The following is a 22,115-nucleotide window of genomic DNA, read 5'->3' as shown; positions in this document are numbered from 1 at the left end:
GGCCTGAACTCCTGTAAAAATAACCCAGGGGGAAGGAGACAATGGATGAGGCCTCCAGTAAATATGAGCTGAGTCTTTAATCTAGTTGTGGAAATGGGTTAACCCTTTAAACCCACATTTAGCGGGCCCACACTCCAGTTCCTCACTCCCATAGTAATTAGCAGTGGGAAATAAGGCAGTGTGTATTTGTTCATTCTTAAAAATAAAGATGCTAAAAAGGGTGAGGGATGAGTGATCCCATATAAGAACCACTTTTGGTTTGGATAAAGAAGCATCTGTCTGTAATATGGATGTGTGTGAGAGTGAAGAACATTTTAAAGGCCTAAAAAGCCTTAACCAGATGCTCTTTACCAATTCAAATGTGGTTATTCAGACAGATTTATATTGCAAACATGGTTCTTTATGGAACCAAATATGGCTCTTCTATGGCAATGCTCAGATAACCATTTGAATCACCTTTATTTTTAGTGTTATTGTGAAGACATATGTCCAATTATGTAATTATCAGTGTACTGTTGCAGTCACACAAAAATCTTGTATCTCAATTTTTGCAATTTCTCACTTTTTACATAATGTAAATCTCATTAATTATAGTTCCTCAAAAGTTCATGATGAATAGACCAATAGAAACACTCCAAAATGTCTCTGAATGAAATGTTATCACACTGACTTCCATTAACATATAAGAAGATTTTTGGATAGGTCTGAGCAAAAGCATAAATACAGGGACACACCTATTAATCACTGAATTCAGGTGTCTCATTCAGTCCCATTGCCACAGGTGTATAAAATCAAGCCCCTAGCCCTGCAGTCTGCCTTTTTTCCACACATCAGTGAAAGAACAGGAGGTTCTGAAGAGCTCACTGAGCTCCAGTGTGGTTCTGTATGTAATAGGAGACACCGCTGCACCAACTACAACAAGTCAGCTGGTGAAATTTAGACCTTCCCTCCTAGATCTTCCTCCATCAGCTGTGAGTGGTGTTATTATTAAACAGTGGAAGAGTTTAGGAGGAACAGCTCACAGAGAGCAGCTCAGCCACCGAGTGTCTGTCAGACCACGTAAAGTTACAGAGTGGGGTCAGGGCCGAGTGCTGAGCTCAGAGCAGAGTGCAGAAAAGCCTCCAACTGACTCAGTAACTGCAGCAAAGCTCCAGACCTGCTGCTGCTGGTAGAGCTTAGAGCAAAGGGGGACCAGCTCCATATTAATAATGCCCATGGGGTTAGAACGGGAGGTCATTAAAGAAAGATCCTGTAGGTGTAACGTGTAGGAGCAGTTTCTGAATAATGGAGCGTATTATTGTAGAGTGTAGAAGCTGAGCCGGCTTAGCAGTGCTCACCTCACCGATCTCCTCTTTAAAGATGCAGTAGTGTACGTTACTCATCAGGCTCTCCTCACACCGGCTGGACTGGGCAGCCCAGCTCACACTGCCATGACGCAGGCGTTCCATTTTATCCTGAACCGAGAACATCAGCACTTGCTGGAGGCAAAAAGCACATAAACACAGTTAAGAATACATCTAATTAAACATTAATTATAATCTTCACAGCTTTTAGACTGAAAAGGAGCACAAAAATGCTAATGTGACATTACTGAACCATCAATTATCAAGAGCAGCATAATGCAGCAGGTCTTCACACTCTTAAAAATAAAGGTGCTTCAATGTGATGCCATAGATGTCTGTAATATAGATGTGTGTGAGGAACCTTCACATCAAGGGAAGAGTCTTTAGACCTTTAAAAGGTTCTTCAGACACATACATCTCTATTATAAACATGCTTCTTTATGGAAAAATGGTTATTTTAAAAGGGTTGTGACAAAAATACACAGTAATCTTATATGTAGACAGTCAAGTGAAACTCAGAGATGGTGTACAATTCTACGTCGAGATGTTTTCAAAGCAGCATTAGGCGAGAATTGGTATTTCCTGCTCCTGTGCTCCCCCTACAGTCAGGAAATGGAATTCACATTTTGAGTCTCCCCTTTAAAAACAGCCATGCTTTACACATGCATTTCTGGACTTCTGAGAGGTACAGAACTGTCACTGAAAGTGGAGGAAGCATGTGGACTGAGGCGGTAAAGTGATATTATAGGATTTTACACAAAAATGACTCAGGATGCCAACTGTGCTCTTTCTGACTCTGGCTGCTGATGGCAAAGCGGCATGGGATTTTTATATTGCAATCCCATAGTGGTAGTGCATTAGACGGCTGTGCCACTTCAGGCCTAAAAGCAATGATTAGTAATATGATTTTACTGCATCCTTACTGTTAATTTAGAGTTTTAGAGTTTGAACAATGGTTTTATTGCTTTTTGGGATATATATTAACATAAAATCACAACAAAAATGTCCCATCCCATTTGAAATTCATAGTAAGTACCGTATTACCCCACATAATTGAGATAATTCCATAACCATTTAAGAAAGCATGCAAGGATGTCCTTGTCAACAGAAATGTGAAGGAATCACTGTCTAGTTGTTTAAATAGTTCTGATCAGAGGAGGACGGGTCGGGTCTCCCTTGTGAGTCTTGGTTCCTCCCAAGGTTTTTTCCTCCAGCTCTGAGGGAGGTTCTCCTTGCCACCGTCGCTGTTGTTGGCTGCTCACTGGGGATCTTTGATCCATCATGTCTTACGTCACTTTTTTACTAATTACTAATTATGTAAAGCTGCTTTGTGACGACAACAGTTGTAAAAAGCTATACGAATAAATTTGACTTGACTTGACTGGCTCTCAGTAAATTGGCACTCCTGACATCAGTTTATTCCTAGTGAGAGTCAAACGCTGATGGTTTGTTTACATCATGCAGAAAGACATAACTCTCTAAGCCCCAAAACTATCAGGTTACCTGACTCACAAGAACAGGTAACCTGTGGTTGTGGTTGGTGTGGCGCAACAGAAAACACCACTATTTACCAATAAGATATTGCACCATGTGGGAGACTGGGGTTCGATTCCCAGTCTGGGTGATTGTGCTGCGCTACACCAATAAGAGTCCTTGGGCAAGACTCCTAACACTACATTGGCCCACATCTGTAATACGAGTAACCTTGTAAGTCGCTCTGGAGAAGAGCGTAAGCTAAATGCTATAAAATGTAACAAACTGTTTAATATTCTGGCAAAATTTCAAAGCTGAGAGCGCCGATTCTGAGCCCTCGTCTCACCGACTGCTGGACGGTGTTGGTGATATCCGCCCCCAGCGAGATGGCCAGTTTGTAAAGGTGTCTGATGTGGTTCTGTCTCTCCTGGTGCTGACTGAGCTGGATCCTGGCCTGGGTTGGATCACTGAACCCCTTCACTGGTTCTGCTTTCAGCAGGTTGTCCAGCTGAGGGTCAGGAAAAAGAAGAGAAAGGTGAGAAAGGTGCACAACTGACCTGAACTGCAGTCAATCAGCCAAGACATGTCTGAATCTTGCTTTTAAAGAGTTGCAAGGGAGCTGTAAAGCTAATGTAGCTAATAAGTAATAGACCTCAGGTCTTCACACTGGTAGGTAGGGAGGGGGAAGAGTTGAGGAATCTATAAAATAACACACCGCCAACCAGGTGGAGGGGTACGCGCTGAAGAGGGGGTTTGCCCAGGACGTCATACAATCTAGAACCGCCACTGGGCATTATAGATACTTGCACAACAACAGAAATATTTGTCATTTGTATTTGTTGCATTCTGCCTTTGAGTTAATCAATACTTGCTTGATACACAACTGAGGCCTTCTGCAATCAATAAAGTCTGAGACTTCAATAGAGCTACTGCTGCCTTTTGTATTAGTCTGGAGCATCAAACTTTGATCTACTTATGCTGCCATTAGCTGAAGCTTATTGAAAAATCATGGGAGATCAATGAGCGTGACATTACCTCTTGATAAAGCTGATGGAATTTGACGGCCATGCAGAGAGCTGCTTCATATTCTCGGATTTTATCCCTCACGCGCTGGTGCACCAGGAGGAGCTCGCTGACCCTGTCGTTCTTCTCCTTCATTGGTATTCCTTTCAGCACCAGCAACTCCGACGTCTTAACAAGGAATTCCACTTCTGCATTCAGCGGCTAGGACAACAGAGAGGGAAGACACAATGGTAAACTCATCGGATTGACGATTGACGATGCATCCAGAAGCAGATAAAGAACTGCTGGGTCATATCATTTAGTCTGTATATGTACAACAACTGCTCGAAAGAACAGTGTCCAGTGCCAGGCTGTGCTGAAAATATGCAGCAGATGCAGTAGATCCAGAAGTCTTGGCACCCTTGACAAAGACCAGGTGAAGGCTACCTACATAAAATGTCATCATCTTAACGTACACTGGAAATATGAGAGAAATCTCACCTATGTGAAAGGGCAAATATTCATATACAGTCTAAATTGGTGAATTTCCGGCGTTACTACGTATTCTTTGGAAACACTCGACACAACTGATGCACGTTTACATTCATACACAATTTCTATAAGTAAAGGTGGTTGGTGTGGCGCAACAGATAAGGCCACTACCTGCCAGTGATTCCCGGTCTGGGTGACTATGCTGCGCTACACCAATAAGAGTCCTTGGGCAAGACTCCTAACACTACACTGGCCCACCTCCGTAATACGAGTAACCTTGTAAGTCACTCTGGACATAAATGCCATAAATGTAAAGGTAAAGGTAGCGTAAGGTGCAAGTATCTGTCACTGTACTGTGTACAGCAAAATGTAACCTCTGGATTTGACCCATCTGTGGTAGTGAACACACACTAGTGAACTAGGGGCAGTGGGCAGCCAACTCCGGGCAGCACCCGGGGGTTAAGGGCCTTGCTCAAGGACCCAACAGTGGCAGCTTGCCAAGCCCGGGTATCGAACCCACGACCCTGTTATTAACAGCCAGACTTTCTAGTGTCTATGTGATGCAAAATTGTAAGGTCAGTGTGAAGTCCCTGAGTTACTGGTGTACAATCAAACTGATGACCAACGAAGACATTTCTACCAAGGGTGTCAATCATTACAGACAGCAGACAGCAAAAGACATCAGTGTGACCCTCACCAGAAACTGCGGCTTGGTGGAGCTGAAGCTCTCCTGCAGCTTCGATACAGTCTGAAGATCACCTCCTAGGTCAACTTTAAATGCTGGAGTAAGAAGACCCTCCAGAGCTTTCAGGTCCTGTACAACCTATAGAAAAAAAGGTACACAGTCCACGGTCACTGTACACACTGTCACCATGACTAATTAAATAGGGTTGCTTGTTGTCCACACAGGGGTTAGGCCTAGTCCTAGACTACACTTTTGTCCTTTTACTGGAGAATGGCTTTTAGACGCCATATCCTGCTGTTAAATTTAGGCAGCTTTACCTATACACACACACTATGGTAGAAGAACTTATTCATCTGCAGACATCACTTTGCGGAGAGTGACGGCGGGTCGAAATCTGCTCGGAGGTGGTGCTGAACCCTGCAGTTTCTCTCAGAATAACGTTCAAAAGCCCAAAGGTAGAGAAGCTGTTTATCCAAGAGCATCCACCCAGCCTGTTACAGGTACTTTTACTCAAGTCTGGGGCTCTATTGCTTTTTTCCACATGTCTGAACATTTAGCTGTTTGCAGTGAAATAACTCTGGAAGACAGGTTATCAAACTTGACTTCTAAGGTGAGCTGTTTTCTTCTTGTTACCTTTTTAAGCTGGTCCTTGAATTTCTTCCACTGCTTCTTCACAGACTTCATCTGACTGTATTGGAGTTGCCACGATGTCCACAGGTCAGAGAGTTCGACTTTTTTCCTGTTTAGACTCTCCATGGTCTTTTCCACCACATTCGTTGCTGCTTTCACATTCAGACTTAGTGTCTCGCTCACCTGGGTCCAGCAGGAATCAGTTTAGTAAATGAAAGCAGCATCAGGTATACATTAGATTAGATTAGATCAATTATTTAAAAAAATTGATAACTAGTATAATTAGATGAATTACTATCATTAATTAAATTTAATTAATTTAAATTAATGTTATTTTTATAGACTAATTATAAAAAAGTTAGTGAGTATAATTAGATTAATTATTAAAATATTTTTTTTTAATAGATTTATTATAATTATTAAAGAAGTAGATGAGTATAATTAGATTATATATATAAAATATATAACTATTTATATTAGATGAATTATTATAATTAATTTTACAAATTATTAAAATTAGATGAATTATTATAAATATTTTAGAAAATAGGTATAAGTAGAGTATAATTAGATTAATTATTTAAACTTAAATAAATAAAAAGAAAACTAGTATAAGTAGATAGTGAATATAATTAGATGAATTATTATAATTATTTACAAAAGTAGATAGTGAGTAAAATTACATTAATTATTATAATTATTTTAAAAAGTAGATACTGAATATAATTAGATGGATCATTCTGATTATTAACAAAAATAGATAATGAGTATAATTAGATTAATTATTTAAACTTTTTTAAAAAGTAGACAACTAGTATAATTGGATGAATTATAATAAGAGAGGTCAACAGATAATGGTAATGAGATTTCCATGGTAATTTCTACCCCAACCACTATGTGGCAGTATTTTGGTAGACAGTCTAAGTCTAGACAGTTTAAATGTAATTGTATTTCCTGGGCAATTTAACTAAAGATCAGATGCAGGTTTTGTTTATGCAGATTATTTTTACACAACATTAATTTGGGAAAATGAAAACAATAAAGGGATGTATGGAGGACTAGCGTTGCTGACCATGTTAGCAGAGTTGATGAAGTTGTTCCCCTGATCCTGCATAGAGAGGAACTTCTGTAAGAACGACTGCCATCTTGCATCCATCACTTCCTTTACTGTAGCACCTGCTTCTTCATTCTCCTCCTCCGTCTCTGGCCTGTTCCTATAGCAATCCAGCACCTTAACCTGCTCTTCAGCCTGGGGAAAGTGAGTAACACAGCATTACTGACTTTACTGACAACAGCCTTGGAAAGAGCCATCTTCAGAATCGTCTTCAGATGACAAGCACTGCACGTACCTCGTCAGCAGAGTGTAAGAAGCTAACATAGGGCCTGAGGGTCTCCACTCGCACTGTGATGTTCCTCTGAAGGTTCTGCAGCTGCTCTCTCAGCAGGGACGCCCTGTTAGTAAGCTCCACTGCACTAGAGCACTCCAGCTTCCTCACCTCACCAACAATTCCTTCAGCGATCTCCAGCTCCTTTACTACACCCTGCAGGTAAACAACACACCTGAGTTTCTGCTTACTATTTATTTACGGCGTATTTTACGAGTCTCCTGTTATTTGGCAGAAATTGTGCCAAAGCCAAAAATCTCTTGCTTCATCTTTTATCAGACTGACTTTTGTTGGACTACAATCGAGATCAGACAAATTTTTTGTTGGGCTACAATTGAGATTAGATTTCAGTTGAGATCAGACTTTTGTTTGAATTTTGTTGGATTATAGTCAAGATCAGGCAGACATTTGTGGGCTACAGTGGAGATCAGACAGAATTGTGTTGGGTTAAAGTCAGGATCAGATAGAATTGTGTTGGTAACAGTCAGGTTCAGACAGAATTGTATTGGGCAACAGTCAAGATCAGATAGAATTTTGATTGGCAACAGCCGAGATCAGACAGAATTTTGTTGGGCTACAGTGGAGATCAGACAGAATTGTTTTGGGATACAGTCAGGTTCAGACAGAGTTCTGTTGGGCTAAAGTCGAGATCAGACAATTGTGTTAGGCTACAGTTGAGATTAGACATAATCTTTTGGGTTACATTGGAGTTCGGACAGGACTGGGTTGTAGTTGAGTTCAGACAAACTTCTGTTGGGTTACAGTCGGGATCAGACAGAATGTTTTGGGCTACAGTCAAGATCAGACAGAATTTCAGTCAAGATCAGATTTTTGTGAATTATAGTTAAGTTCAGACAGACTTTTGTTTGGTGACAGATGAGATCAGACAAATTCCTTTAGGTTACAGACGAGATCAGACATAATTGTTTGGGCTACAGTCGAGATCAGACAGAATTTGTCAAGATCAGATTTTTGTGAGTTATAGTTAGGTTCAGACAGACTTTTGTTTGGTGACAGATGAGATCAGACAAATTTCTTTAGGTTACAGACGAGATCAGACATAATTGTTTGGGTTACAGTCGAGATCAGACAGAATGTTTTGGGCTACAGCCTAGTTCAGACAGTACAGCCTACCTGCATGTGTGTGGAGAGCTCCAGGTGTTTGTTGAGTGTATCCTGGGCCTCGGAGAGGGAGGAACCGGGCTGTGTGCTGCTGGCCAGAACACTGTTACTGCTCTGAATCCAGACAGTGATCTGAAAAAAGCAGACATACAGTCTCTACAGTCCACAGTATATTTAATGAGTGTGCTCAGAGGTGCAGCTTCCCAGCAGCACTCACTGCTTTACACTCTTTCCCAAAGCATAACAATCAGCGCCACAGCCAGGTCTAATTTTATGGCCCACCCAGATACACTGGCAGTCATATCTTCTGAAATAAATGCAAATGAGCATCACATTTTGGCCCTCACACTTTTTATATTGGGTTACAACTTGGTAAAATATCGTAATAAAAAACGTTTATTATTAGCATCCAAGGACCAATCATACGTTTCTCCTGTTCATTAATCAATGAGCTTCTTTCAGCTGAAAACTGGCCTTACTTTCAATAACTACAGGCAATTTATTCTTTCTAAACTTTCCACACTTTAATTAGATTTCTTTTGTATTCAAGGTGACAGAAGTGTGACGGTCATTTATCCCTTTCTCTCGTTTACTGCAGTTCTGGGGTACTATTAAATATGGCCCAGGCTGTTTACATGGCAGGCACTGAGCGAAATGACCTTCACTCTCCCACATAATGATGCTCATTATGCTACAAGACGTTTGGGACACCAGGCCCAAAACCACAAACCTCCAGCCGTAAAGAGAAACTCAAATTACAGATTATACTTCAGCTGGAGGAATGTCCATAAAGCCAACTATAGAAATATTACTGACGTCTATTACGACATATTGCTGCTAAAAACCGTAGCCTTCAAAATCAAACCCCTGAGATATAAATACAGCACTGTGCAAGAGGCGTAGTCCACCTGAGACAGCGTACTTAAAGTAGGTGTAGAACTACAGTCACATTGTAGCACAGTTGTCACAGTCATAAACAAAATAAATAAATAAACAAATAAATAAATAAACCAGCTCTTCAGAGTAGATCAGCGGATATGAATGCATTCTTTTCATAATAAAATAAAATAAGCTGTAATTTTGTTTGGTGACAGATGAGATTGTTTGGGTTACAGTCGGCTTTAGACAGAATGTTTTGGACTACAGTCGAGATCAGACAGAACCTTGTTGAATTTCAGTCGAGGTCAGACAGAGTTATAGTTAAGTTCAGACAGACTTTTGTTAAACTACAGTTGAGATCAGACAGAATGTTTTGGGCTACAGTCGAGATCAGACAGAATGTTTTGGGCTACAGTCGAGATCAGACAGAATGTTTTGGGCTACAGTCGAGATCAGACAAATTTTGGTGAGTTATAGTTAAGTTAAGACAGACTTTTGCTGAACTACAGTCAAGATCAGACAGAATTTGTTTGGGTTACAGTCGAGATCAGACAGAATGTTTTGGGCTACAGTCGAGATCAGACAGAATTAGTTTTTTCATTTTCATGGTGGTCAATAGAAGTGGTGTAACAGATCACCCCTGGCGGTTCGGGACGGACATGAACTGCAGATTAATCACCAAAGTTTAACCATAACAGTGTGGAATCCTGTCCTACTGCCGCTGCTACGTCTTACAGTAATAATTCCCTGAGTACAAATAAGAGTCACTAATACAATCTGTGTCAAAATATATCAGTAATACAAACAGACCGTATTAAAATAAAAGTCACTAAGACAAACGAATAAACTGATTATCAAAATTAAAGTCACTAATAAAAACTAACAAACTGATTTTGTCTAATTACAAGTCACTAATACAAACTTACAAACTGATTTTCAAAATGTCACTAATATAAACTAACAAACCGTGTCCAAATAAAAGTCACTAATACAAATGACTAAACAGATTGTATCAAAATAAGTCACTAAGACAAACAAACTAACAGTATCAAAATAAAATTATTAACACAAACAACCAGACCATATGAAAATAAGTCACTAATGCAAACAAACTGTATCCAAATACGTCGCTAATACAAATGAAGTCAATGTCAAAATAAGATTCACTAACACAAATTAATAAACAGATCATATCAAAATAAGTAACTAATACAAACTAACAAACTGATTGTCAAAATAAAAGTCACTAATCCAAACGAATAAATAGACTGTATCAAAATTAGTAATTATTCCTACAAACAACCAAAAAGTAACTAATGCAAAAAACACCAAACTGTATCCAAATAAGTCGCTAATACAAATAAAGTCAATGTCAGAATAAAAGTCACTAATACAAACGAACAAACAGACCGTGTCAAAATAAGTCACTTATATACAAACAATTAACACAACACTTTCAAGCCAAATAACTCTCTCATGTTTTGTCTCCCTTTTTCCTTTTTTTGCTGAAATCCAATCAGTGATCTGATCAGTGACTCTAAAACCGTGATCTGATCTGAACCATGTTATTCATTATACCACTAATCAATAGGAATAAAGAACCTAAGCTGGTTAAAAAGATCATGTGAAGATTTTTAGATCTTTAAATGGTTCCTCCCACATCTCCATTACAAACATGGTTCTTAAACATCATAATTTTTTATTTTTTTTAATTTATTTTAATTTTTATTTATTAATGTTATTTATTTAGTTATTTATTTATTTTAGTGTGGGTGTAAGACGCTTGCACAGTACTGTATGTGTTTCAGCAGAATTCAGTCGATATGAACAGAACTAAAAGACCTGAGGTGTAATCGTTTTTCTTCTGTACCTTGTCCTCCAGGTCTTCGAATGAGGTCAGCAGCTGCTGCCTCTTCCCTGCCAGCTCCCTGTAGGCCTGACACTGCTGGCTCAGCCCATCCACCCGCTCTCTGAGATATCCCAGCATCCTTTGCACACCTCCAACTTGGGCACTGCCATGCAAAAACACGAGCGTGAAGCACCAGTGAAGACGTATATAGCAAAACAAACCTACTTCTAATTTAGGTCACATCTCCAAACCCTCATACAAGAACGCTTTGGAAGGGCTATGACCGTCTCCAATGTCATGGACTAATTTTATTGGACAACTTGACACTGTGTCCCCTTCTGTAGAGAAGAAGCACGATGTCCTCAGTTAGTCAAGCTAATGTCCAGCTCTACGAGCTGCCTCTGAGCTATAGTGTAATAACATTTTAATAACATAGTTATCTTTATATTACATATTTTTTATATTTTTGTGAGTTAGGGTGACTTTGAGATTGATTCTGTTGTCCCTCCCCCTAGCTAAAATCAAGAATCTGATTGGTTCTGACTCTCAGTTTGACTCTGTTGTCCCACCCCCAGCTATAATTGATGCTTCCGATTGGTTCTGTTTCCCAGTTTGATTATGTTGTCCCACCCCCCTAGCTAAAATCAAGAATCTGATTGGTTCTGACTCTCAGTTTGACTCTGTTGTCCCTTCCCTCGCTAAAATCAAGAATCTGATTGGTTCTGCCTCCCAGTTTTTACTCTGTTGCCCCTCCCCCCAGCTAAAATCAAGAATCTGATTGGTTCTGCCTCCCAGTTTGACTCTGTTGTCTCACCCTCAGCTATAATGGAGCTCCCGATTGGTTCTGCCTCCCAGTTTGACTCTGTTGTCTCACCCTCAGCTATAATGGAGCTCCCGATTGGTTCTGCCTCCCAGTTTGATTACGCCCCCCCCCAGCTAAAACCAAGAATCTGATTGGTTCTGCCTCCCAGTTTGACACTGTTGTCCCACCTCCCAGCTGAAATAGAGAATCTGATTGGTTCTGCCTCCCAGTTTGACACTGTTGTCCCACCTCCCAGCTGAAATAGAGAATCTGATTGGTTCTGTCTCCCAGTTTGACACTGTTGTCCCACCTCCCAGCTGTAATGAAGATGTTGATTCTGATGACCTCTTAGTACGACTGTCAGTTGTCCCACCTCCAATCTGAAATGGCCATTCTGATTGGCCCTTATTGGGTTAATGGCAACAGCTCAGTCTTAATGTGGTTTGGAAAGTGTATTGTTTTTTTTACAATAAGCTGCTGAACTTATTAAAAATATATATGTTTAGAATATGGATACCAAATTGATTTGACCAGATTAGAACCTTTAGAACCTCATGTTAGACAGCCCTGATTTACAGCAATTTACTGTTCACCCCCATTCACCCCCCTATTTTAACACGAGGGTCACAAAGGATATTGAAATTATTACAGTGTTTCCTTATTCCTTATTCTGGACACATTTTTTAATTAATAATTAATCTAAAAAATCGTAATATTTCTCTCAGATATTTGATTTAAAAAATATTTTTTTATTTAAAATATTACACCTTTATTAACATCACTGGCTTAATACTATTGCAAACTGTTGGATGGCAGTCCGTGGTTTGCGGCCTTGTAATCACTACTGGAGCTTTTCACCTTTGTGTGCTGAGTTTCTGAAGTATAAGCTGGCCTCTGAGAAGCGGATCGGCAGCGGCGTCTTTGATGCCGCGATGAAGCTCCTCGTGCTTCTTCGCCAGCTCAGGTAAAGGCACAGTCTGAGTCTTCAAACCCTTTATGCTGCTCTCAATGGCTGCCAACACTTCAAACGACTGAAAAGCACAAAGAGCAGCATATATAGAACACAACCCAAACTTCAATGATCCATATCTCAGAGCCTGACACAACAGAACAAAGCTGTGTCCTGCTGGGTGACAATGCCTACTATCAGACGGGCTCTGAGGCAAAAAATGTCCAGAAGAAAACATCACCACACTGGCAGAGACATCTCAGTGATCTTCTTTAAATGCTGCACAATGGAGGTGAAACACAAAGGAGGAGGAGGAGGAAGTATACCGCAGAGCAATCAAAGGTTCAATCTGCTTCTTGCTCAACTTGACACCTACATGATCAGCCTTAATAATGCAGACCCCTCTCCTCTGCTGAAACGGCAGGGTGTGTAGAGGCACTGCACATGAAATCCTAGCTGTATTCACTAGAGGGCAGTGCACCAAAGCAAACACTGCACTGAGAGCTCTGTTTACTGCTGCCAGTGGTGGGAGAAGCACTTGAGTAAAAGAAGACAAAAGATTAATGCATTAGTGTCTGGAAATTGAAATTAAAAAGTATGAAACCCCGTAAAAAGCCTATGATTCGCCGGTGGGCTGAAAGTGTTATTAAATATTAGGCCCTATTCAGCAACTACTAACTATTCAGTTTAACTATAACTATAGTTTAGAAAACTGTATAAATGGTTCTACTATTTATTATTATTTAAAAAATAATAAAATTAATTATATATATATATATATATATATATATATATATATATATATATATATATATATATATATATATAATTTATTGGTTTGATTGTTTATTTATTTATTTTTTATTTACCATGTTTGCTTATTTCTACCCAATAATAAGATAGTCCTTTATTAGTCCCACAGTGGGGAAATTCTCAATAATAATATTAATAATAATAATATTCTTAATAATAATAATAATAATAATAATAATAATAATAATAATAATATTGTGGATTTAAAAATTCTAAACAAAAATAAAAGAAATGTAATTACATATTTTATATTAAATAGATCTCTCTCTCACTCATATATATATATATATATATATATATATATATATATATATATATATGTATGTATATATATAAATATTAGGACCTATTCAGCATTTACTAACTATTCAGTGTAACTATAACTATAGTTTATATAGTTTAGAAAACTGTATAAATGGTTCTAGTATTTATTATTACTAAAATATATATATATATATATATATATATATATATATATATATATATATATAGAGAGAGAGAGAGAGAGAGAGAGAGAGAGAGAGAGAGAGAGAGAAAATAAATATAATTATAATATTAATATTAATTATATTAATATTAATATAATTATATATATATATATATATATATATATATATATATATATATATATATATATATATATATATATAATATTATGTCATTATCATATGTCATTTTGAGGCAAGAAATTCTGGACATACATATCCCTTTGGGTTCATGTGGTTTTTCATTAGCCAAATTCAATAATCTGATTGGTTCTGCCTCTGAGTTTGACTCTCTGTTGTCCCACCCCCAGCTGAAATCAATAATCTGATTTGGTTCTGCATCTTAGTTTGAGTCTAGTTTTTGGGGGTTCTTCAATTTGAAACAACTTGGAACCTCTTAAGATGCTTTGAGGAACCTTCAAGAAAAGGTTTTGAGAAGAATAGGGCTCCTCTCAAAGGGTCCTTAAGAGGTTCCTCCACAGTTTCAAACCGAAGAACCCCTATAAGGTCCTTAAGGAACTTATACTTTTAACAGTGGCCATGTTTTGCCACCTTCTTTACTTCAAATGGTTTCTAATCAGCCAAAATCAATTATTTTATTGGTTCTGCCTCTGAGTTTGCCTCTCTGTTGTCCCATCCCCAGTTGAAATGGACATTTTGATTGATTCTGCATCTCAGTTTGAGTCTGTTGTTAGAAGAAAACATGCTCCTAGAAGGTTCCTCAAAGCACCTTAAGAGGTTCCTGCACAGTTTCAAACTGAAGAACCTCTAAAAGTTCCTTAAGGAACTTATACTTTCAACAGTGGCCATGTTTTGCCACCTTCCTTACTTTATTAGCGCTGCTGAAGAAGCTGTTGCTCTCCTGCAAGTTTCCCCGCCGGCCCGTCAGCAGGTTCCAGAAATGCTCTTGTGTGGCAGAGAGGTTCCGGCTTTTCTCCGAAAGAGCCTCAAGCTTGGAGGAGCTACCTGAAGAGGACAGCAGCTCAGAAGCCTGCTGAACCAACCGCTCAACCAGCACTCCCCAGTCCTGCACAGTCAAGGGCATAACTGTTAATACTCTTCTGAGTGGACAGAGTGGACAGAAATGGGACAGTGCTAGCAAATATGCTACATATATATAAGAGAATAGTCTGCTGTGTCTGATCCACTCGTACCACCAACGCCACACGTCAGTCAGTGTCACTGCAGTGCTGAGAATGACCCACCACCCGAATACTACAGCCCTGTGGGGTCCTGACCACTGAAGAACAGGGTGAAAGGAGGCTAACTAACAGAGTCTGCAGAGAAACAGATGGATACAGTCTGCTCCTATATGGCCGAGGTGACTAAGTTATACAAGAGTTTGGAGGACTGTGGTCAGTTACCAGCTGATGGTGCACTTTGGGCTGACTTCAGTCTCAGCAGTGTCTTGGCTCAGCTGAATGTAAGCCATTAATAACTTCAAAAAAAGGAATAAAATGAGCAGCAATGATAAACGGACATCAGTTTTTAATCATCTTTTTATCTGCAGGACTTAAATGAGGAATGCACAAAGAGCCTTGGGAACCTCAGTCTTCCCAGAGATGATTATCCTTCATCTGTATTTACTCACTTTGGTCATTAAACTGCTCGTAAAAGTCCTCATAAAACATTCAATCTTACCTTGGCTTTGAGTTCAAACTCTTTATACTCCTTCAGTAACTCTTCGCTCTCAGAGAGTGAAGAACCCAGCTGATTCTTCTCCAAGTACAGGTCAGTGTTCTCCGTGAACCAGCGGCTGACCTGCAGGTAAATGCAGTAAACGTTGAGTAAAATGAGTGAATACTGCACCATCACTGCACCGTCTGTCTGAAATCCCCAGCATTTTGCCTCCCGTCTTTTAGGTTGGAGCTTCTGGCAGTAGCCAACACTAAATGGCCAAATGTTTGTGGACACCCCTTCTAATAAATGCATTCAGTTAGTTTAAGTTGCATCAATTGCTGATGCAGATGTGCAAATGCACACAAACACACACATAGAAACAACTTGTCTAGTCCCTGTAGTGAAGTACTGCCAATAGAATAGAACTCTCTGGAGCAGATCAACAGCAGCCTATTGGTACCACTATTGGCAATGCCAGGCGTGGGCTAGAGGGGTATGAAGCCCCCCAGCATTGAGCTGTGGAGCAGTGGAAGAACTGTGTTCTCTGGAATTAATGATGGGGGAATTGGGGTCCAACGTCCTGAGCTCACTGATGCTCTTGTCGCTTTGAATGCAATCAAATCCTCACAGCAATGCTTCTCCAAAACAGCTACTGACAGCTACTCCAACAAAAGCAGGATAAACTCTTTTTAGGAGCCTTGATTTCAGAAAAAAACAACAACGAGCATGTGTCCCAATACTTTTGTCCATGTAGTGTATCTGCAGGTATGTCATATCAACTGTTTGCCCTGGTTAAAACATTTTGGTCTGCATAACATTTCTTAGATTTTGTTAGGCTAATATATGTGCTTTTTTTATTTGTTTGATTGTATGCGTACATTCACTGGCCACTTTCATTATTTTAAGCTGCATTATAAGCAAGTATTATTACACAAGGGTCTTGCAGGACAACAGCCATATCCATTCGCTTCTGTTTATTTATGAGGCCAACTGCCTACTATTTTTAAGCAGAATCAATAGGACCACTATTATTGGAACATTGCAGGATATTAATAAAAGCATATAGCGTTATTAGTCTGTATTGATAATACAGCTCCTCATTTATGTTACCCAGTGATATAGGTGAGGTGTCAGAATTAACAGCATTAACAGCCTTAGCAACTCTTTATCTTCAGAATAATGCATCATATCGCTGCCAATGACAAACAGGTGTCTCTATAACGTTGATTTTACAGAAGAAGGCAAAAATGATCTTAACTCTGAATGGAAGTCAATGTAAAAAATCCCTTATTCCAGGTAATTTAGAGTGTTTCTATTGGTCACAGTGCACAGAGCAGCTACAGGGTTCAAACTTAATCTAAAACTAAAAACAGACAACATGGAGATACATGGTTTTCATTGGACAGCAGCGATATTATCCCTCAGTCTGAAATAGAGCTGCAGTTTCTTGGTCAATTAAAGCATCATATTAATAACGAAGCTCAGGCATTAATGTACATTTAGACAGATGATTATGACCTGCAGAACAGTCTTACCCTCGAGCTCACATTCTCCCCGACGCCTGAATTAGCATATAATTACCAAATAAACTAGTTTCTCATATCACTGAATTATTTAGAATAACTATATTCTGCACAGATGACACCATCACTGAAAAACTCATTTCCTGAAGAACTTGCAGAACTGTTGCACAGCTTAAGTGTTTTCCACATCCAAGCAAAAGATCACAGGTATAAAACTGCTTTTATCCTAAGAGGTTGCTAAGGTGGTTGCTATGCCATTGTTTGGTGGTTGCTATAGCGTTACTTGGTGGTTGCTATGGTGTCACCATGGTATCCTAAATGGTTGCTGTGGTGTTGCCAAGTGGTTGCCAGGTTGTTGCTAGGTGGGTGATAGTTGCTATGGTATATCAGGTGGTTGATATGGTGTGGCTTGCTTCATTGTTACTAGGTGATTGCTATAGTGTTGCCCAGTGGTTGCCTGGGTGTCACTAGCTGTTTTAAAAGGTGGTTGCTATGGTGTCACTATGGTTTTCTAGATGGTTGCTGTGGTGTTGCCAAGTAGTTGCACTCATGGTTGTTGCTTGGCGGTTGCTATGGTATCATGAGTAGTTGCTACAGTGTTGCCCAGTGGTTGCCAGGGTGTCACTAGCTGTTTAAAAATGCAGTTGCTATGGTATGTCTGGTGGTTGCTTGGGTGTTGACAAGTAGTCAGTAGTCAGAATGTTACTTGCCAAGTGCTTGCCAGGTTGTTTCTAGGTGGTTAAAAAGGCATGCTATTGCTATGGTTTCCTAGGTGGTTGTTTTTAAATTTTAAAGATTAGAAGTTTAGAATTTTTGAATTTCTCAGCATATTTTAATGAGCGTACCGATGCTGAAACACCCAAAATAATCCAGAAATCATCTTTGGAAAATAACCAACCATTACTGCTTTAATCTGTGCAACAGAATTCAGTCCATGTGTATTTAATAGCAGTGTGTCACACAGTGTCAGAACCACGTATGTGTGATTACCCAGACACACAGTAAAGGCTAAACTGAATGCTTCCCCTGACTCGGCTTTATTTATAGTGTGAAAACGCTTGGCATGACGGCTATGCTGAGACTTTGACTCCATGTCTCGTGACTCTATTTCAGCGGCTGAGAGACAGACGGCAATATGAGGCACCTTCCTGGAACTCTGCCAACTCAGTAGAGCTCTACTCTGCTGTCATTTCAGCGTGTCTCCTCCTGGATAAACGCCCACATGCCTTCAGGAACCACACATTAGCAGGTGAACGGCTAGAAGCTTAGAGCGTTACTGTTCTGCTGTACATTTAGTACGTGCAAATACCTTGTATCTCCATTTTTTTTCATTCTCATTTTTCACGTTTAGACATAATGTCAGTCTGACAGGTGGTCTTTACACAGTATCAGAATGTCATGATGAACGGACCAATAGAAATGCTCCAAAATGAAAATTACATTGACTTCCTTTGAAAGTTGTAAAATTGCCATTTTGGAGATGTCATGACCATGACGATATAGTTTCAACCTACCTAGTTGAATGTGTGCTGATCATCAGCTTATAAACACCTGATCTTGAAGGCTAGGGGCCAAACACGTATCCACCATAGTTGTCGTAGGATGTCGTGGCTGGGGGGTTTCAAAGAGGTCTAAGTTGTAGGACTGTGTGTGTGTGTGTGTGTGTGTGTGTGTGAGGGTGAAAATACCTCTCGAACCCTGCAGCTACACTTCATGTTATTGTACATTAATACACACACATTTACTCATTTAGCAAAAACAGTAAATAGCCTTAATAGCCTATATGACCCGATCATCTCCTCCCACTTCAACCTACGACTTAGGCCTACTTGAAAGCCCCACAACATCCTATCTACGGTCAATACCTGTGGGTCACCCTAGCAGTTGAATCAAGTGATGATCATCACACATTCAACCAGATGTGTCCAGATTTTTGACTGATATTGTATGTTTGTACTGTTATTTCAATTTTTCAATGTTTTTTAAGGACAAAAATATTTGGATATTAGATAATTCCATATTTTCAAGTATGGCATCTATTTAAAATCTATATATAAATTTTGATTTGTTACATTATTTTTTAATATGTTTTTTATTTATATTAAAAATAATATTTTACATTTTTATATTTATTTTCATTACAATTATTTATGCATAAAGTGTCTAATTACATCATTTATTGTATTTAGATGTTGAAATATATTTTATTTATTTTTTATTTAATATTTTAATTATTTATTTATTTATTTTTATTATTATTTATTTATCATATTTATATTTATAATTATTTTATATTATTTTATATTATTATTATTCATTATTTTATTCTTAATTTTATTTGATATTGAAGTTGTTATATACTAGTTACATTCACATTCTACTGACTGTATCTGTATTAACTGTACTCTTGATTGTAGTTTTTATCAAATCCACATCACAGTAAAAAATCTCTTCTGCTGAGAAAATACAGGTTATTAAATTTTAATGTTTAGAAGTTCAGAATTTTAGATGAGCTAATAAGGAGCAATCAAAGTGTGCGATGATTAAAACACCCGAACTAAATCACCAAATCTTTTTGTTACTAAACTGTGCCAAAATGCAAAGTCCTCAAACCCCAGAGAGACTTACCTCTTGTTCCTGCCTCTCCCACTGGCAGATCTTGTGCACGAGCTCCAGGTCATGAATCTGCTGGGCCATGCGTTGGTCGACCTGCCTGCGTCGGTCCTGCAGGAGCTCCAGCAGGCCCTCCACTTTCCTTTGGCTGTTGCGAGCACCCAGCCTGCCCCCTCCATACTGCAGGGCCGCTTCATCCTGAAAACCCTTCAGGAAGTCCAGCAGCTCGTAACTTTTGTTCAGCACCAGCATGGACTTCTCCAGCAGTCCTGGGTGTAGGAGTAAGTAGAGCAGTAAGCAGACAAATCATAATTTTATACAATTTTAGCCACCAAGTACACCATCCACTGTAGAAGCTCCAGATCTCATCATAACTGATAAAGCAGGTGAACATAAATCCAGTAAAAAGGAGAAACAAGAGCTTCTCATTCTGAAGAAAGAAAGTAGTGAGATCTTGTCGGTGAGCTAGTCTGAAGAACAGAGCTCGGTTCCTCCAGGTTCCTCCTGGATGCCCCCCAGTCCAGGCAGCAGCAGCTCACCTGATTTACCATCATTAAGCCCTGATTTACCACCAAACCAGGTGTTGATCTGAGGAGAACTCTAAATAATACTAGACTCCATGAGAGAGGAGAACTTTGGAGATGTTCTAATGGTGAACACAGTGATGGAGAACCACCACCACTTTCTGTAAGAGTGTTATTATTAGTGATTATTCTAATATCACTGATTTACTGAGGAGATAAATTCCTGCCTGTTAAGTCTGTTAGAGGACTAGAGGCACGTTAGGAATGCAGGCATTACTGTGAGCTTCCATTATTTACAGCTACAGTGTCTATACAAAGCACCCAGGCAGATTTACACATGTGCCATATTCCTTCCATTTCCTAATGTTGGATTTAACTGAGCACCCTAGACTTCAACTCTCCGATAGCCTTTCCTCAGAGTGTGCTGTGCTCTGTGGCTCTGTGGTCTTCATGGTGTAATAGTAGCCTGAAATACAGATTAACCAGTGCCTGGACCTTCCAGACAGGAGTCTTTACACTACAATCACCTGAGACACATTCACTGCACTGTGAGCCTACCAGCACCAACTGCCTGCTTGCCTAGTGTAGATTCAGTCTTCCCAGCCTGGTGCAGGTCTACAATTTTCTTCCCGGTGTCCTTCGACAGCTCTTTGGTCTTGGCCATGGTTAAGTTTGGAGTCTGACTGTTTGAGGCTGTGGACAAGTGTCTTTTACACAGATAACAAGGTCAACAGGTGCCACTAATACAGGTAACGAGGGGAGGATAGAAGAGCTTCTTAACGAAGAAGTTACAGGTCTGTGACAGACAGAAATCTGGCTTGTTTTTGGGCGACCAAATACTTATTTTCCACCATTATTTACAAATAAATTCTTTAAAAAAATGTATTGTTCTCATTTTGTCTCTCATAGGTGAAGTGTACCTATGATGAAAATTACAGACCTCTCTCATCTTTCTAAGTAGGAGAACTTGCACAATCAGTGGCTGACTAAATGCTATTTTGGCCCACTATAGGTCCGTCACTTTGAAGGGGGTGAATATTTATTTTACAGTATATAGATATTTTTAACTGACTTTACTTTGTAGAAATCAGTTTTCACACGAACAGTAAAAAGCTTTTTTATAAATTCTTGTAAAAAATATTTAAATACATAATTTAATACATAATTTAATACATTATTAAAATAAATAAGGGAAAACATCAAAAGGCGTGAGGCAAAGTGCAGTCACCTCTGAAAGTACTGGAAAATACTAGAATGTAAATACCAGGAAATAACATTAACTGTAGTGTACTGCACCCACACACACACACACACACACACACACACACACACACATTGGTTTAGATACTGTTTGATTGATCGGTTTCACTGGAGGAGTCTAATATTCCAGTCTGAACGTGTGGAGAAAGTGAGATTTGGTCCATTAGCCTCGTGTCCACATGACGTATTGTTATGACATTTCATCTTTATTACAGGCCAGATCTGTCAGCGTGGGTTTGGATTAATAAATATTTCCATCTGAGAGAGATGACAGGCAGACGTGTTCCAGGGGAAAGAGTACAGGATGTACAGTGTGTCTGGCATTTGGAGATAACCGGACCGGAGAACAGACAGGGTCAGCGCTGAGAGACACTGTTCAACCATTACAAAAACTACAAAGACTAATGTCAGCAGCATGAGGTCAGCGCCGAAGGACCTGGGTGGACTGGGCTGTTATCTACACTGCCTGTTAAGAGGAGCTTTTTGAGATGCATGACCACCAGTATGACCAAGCTTGACAATGCTGGTCGACCAGTTTGACCAGCAAAACCATACTGGACGACCAGCATGTCCAACCTGGACGACATGCATGGGAGCAGGGAAGGTTGAAAGAACCTCAAGTCAGTGGACAAAAGTATTAGGACACCTGCTTATTCACTTTCACTG

At 39.4% G+C, this 22,115-nt stretch overlaps 1 protein-coding gene across 1 annotated transcript in view; it reads right to left on the bottom strand.

Annotated features, from left to right (window-relative positions):
* Positions 1-22,115, bottom strand: part of ccdc141 (coiled-coil domain containing 141) — a 65,745-nt gene that overhangs the window by 22,477 nt on the left and 21,153 nt on the right. Inside the window, exons 5-17 of the mRNA XM_072685412.1 lie at positions 19,681-19,934; positions 15,551-15,670; positions 14,739-14,936; positions 12,521-12,693; positions 10,882-11,023; positions 8,145-8,264; positions 6,975-7,166; positions 6,698-6,874; positions 5,629-5,808; positions 5,008-5,133; positions 3,852-4,040; positions 3,163-3,324; positions 1,338-1,478 (exon numbers count right to left, since the gene is read on the bottom strand). Of these exons, the coding sequence (XP_072541513.1) occupies positions 1,338-1,478; positions 3,163-3,324; positions 3,852-4,040; positions 5,008-5,133; positions 5,629-5,808; positions 6,698-6,874; positions 6,975-7,166; positions 8,145-8,264; positions 10,882-11,023; positions 12,521-12,693; positions 14,739-14,936; positions 15,551-15,670; positions 19,681-19,934 (2,174 nt within the window). The remainder of the gene's footprint in view (positions 1-1,337; positions 1,479-3,162; positions 3,325-3,851; positions 4,041-5,007; positions 5,134-5,628; positions 5,809-6,697; positions 6,875-6,974; positions 7,167-8,144; positions 8,265-10,881; positions 11,024-12,520; positions 12,694-14,738; positions 14,937-15,550; positions 15,671-19,680; positions 19,935-22,115) is intronic.

Source organism: Salminus brasiliensis, chromosome 8 (assembly GCF_030463535.1).
Source record: "Salminus brasiliensis chromosome 8, fSalBra1.hap2, whole genome shotgun sequence".
NCBI lineage: Eukaryota > Metazoa > Chordata > Actinopteri > Characiformes > Bryconidae > Salminus > Salminus brasiliensis.
The sequence above is the reverse complement of the archived record's forward strand: the minus strand, read 5'-3'. Positions and strand labels throughout refer to the sequence as shown.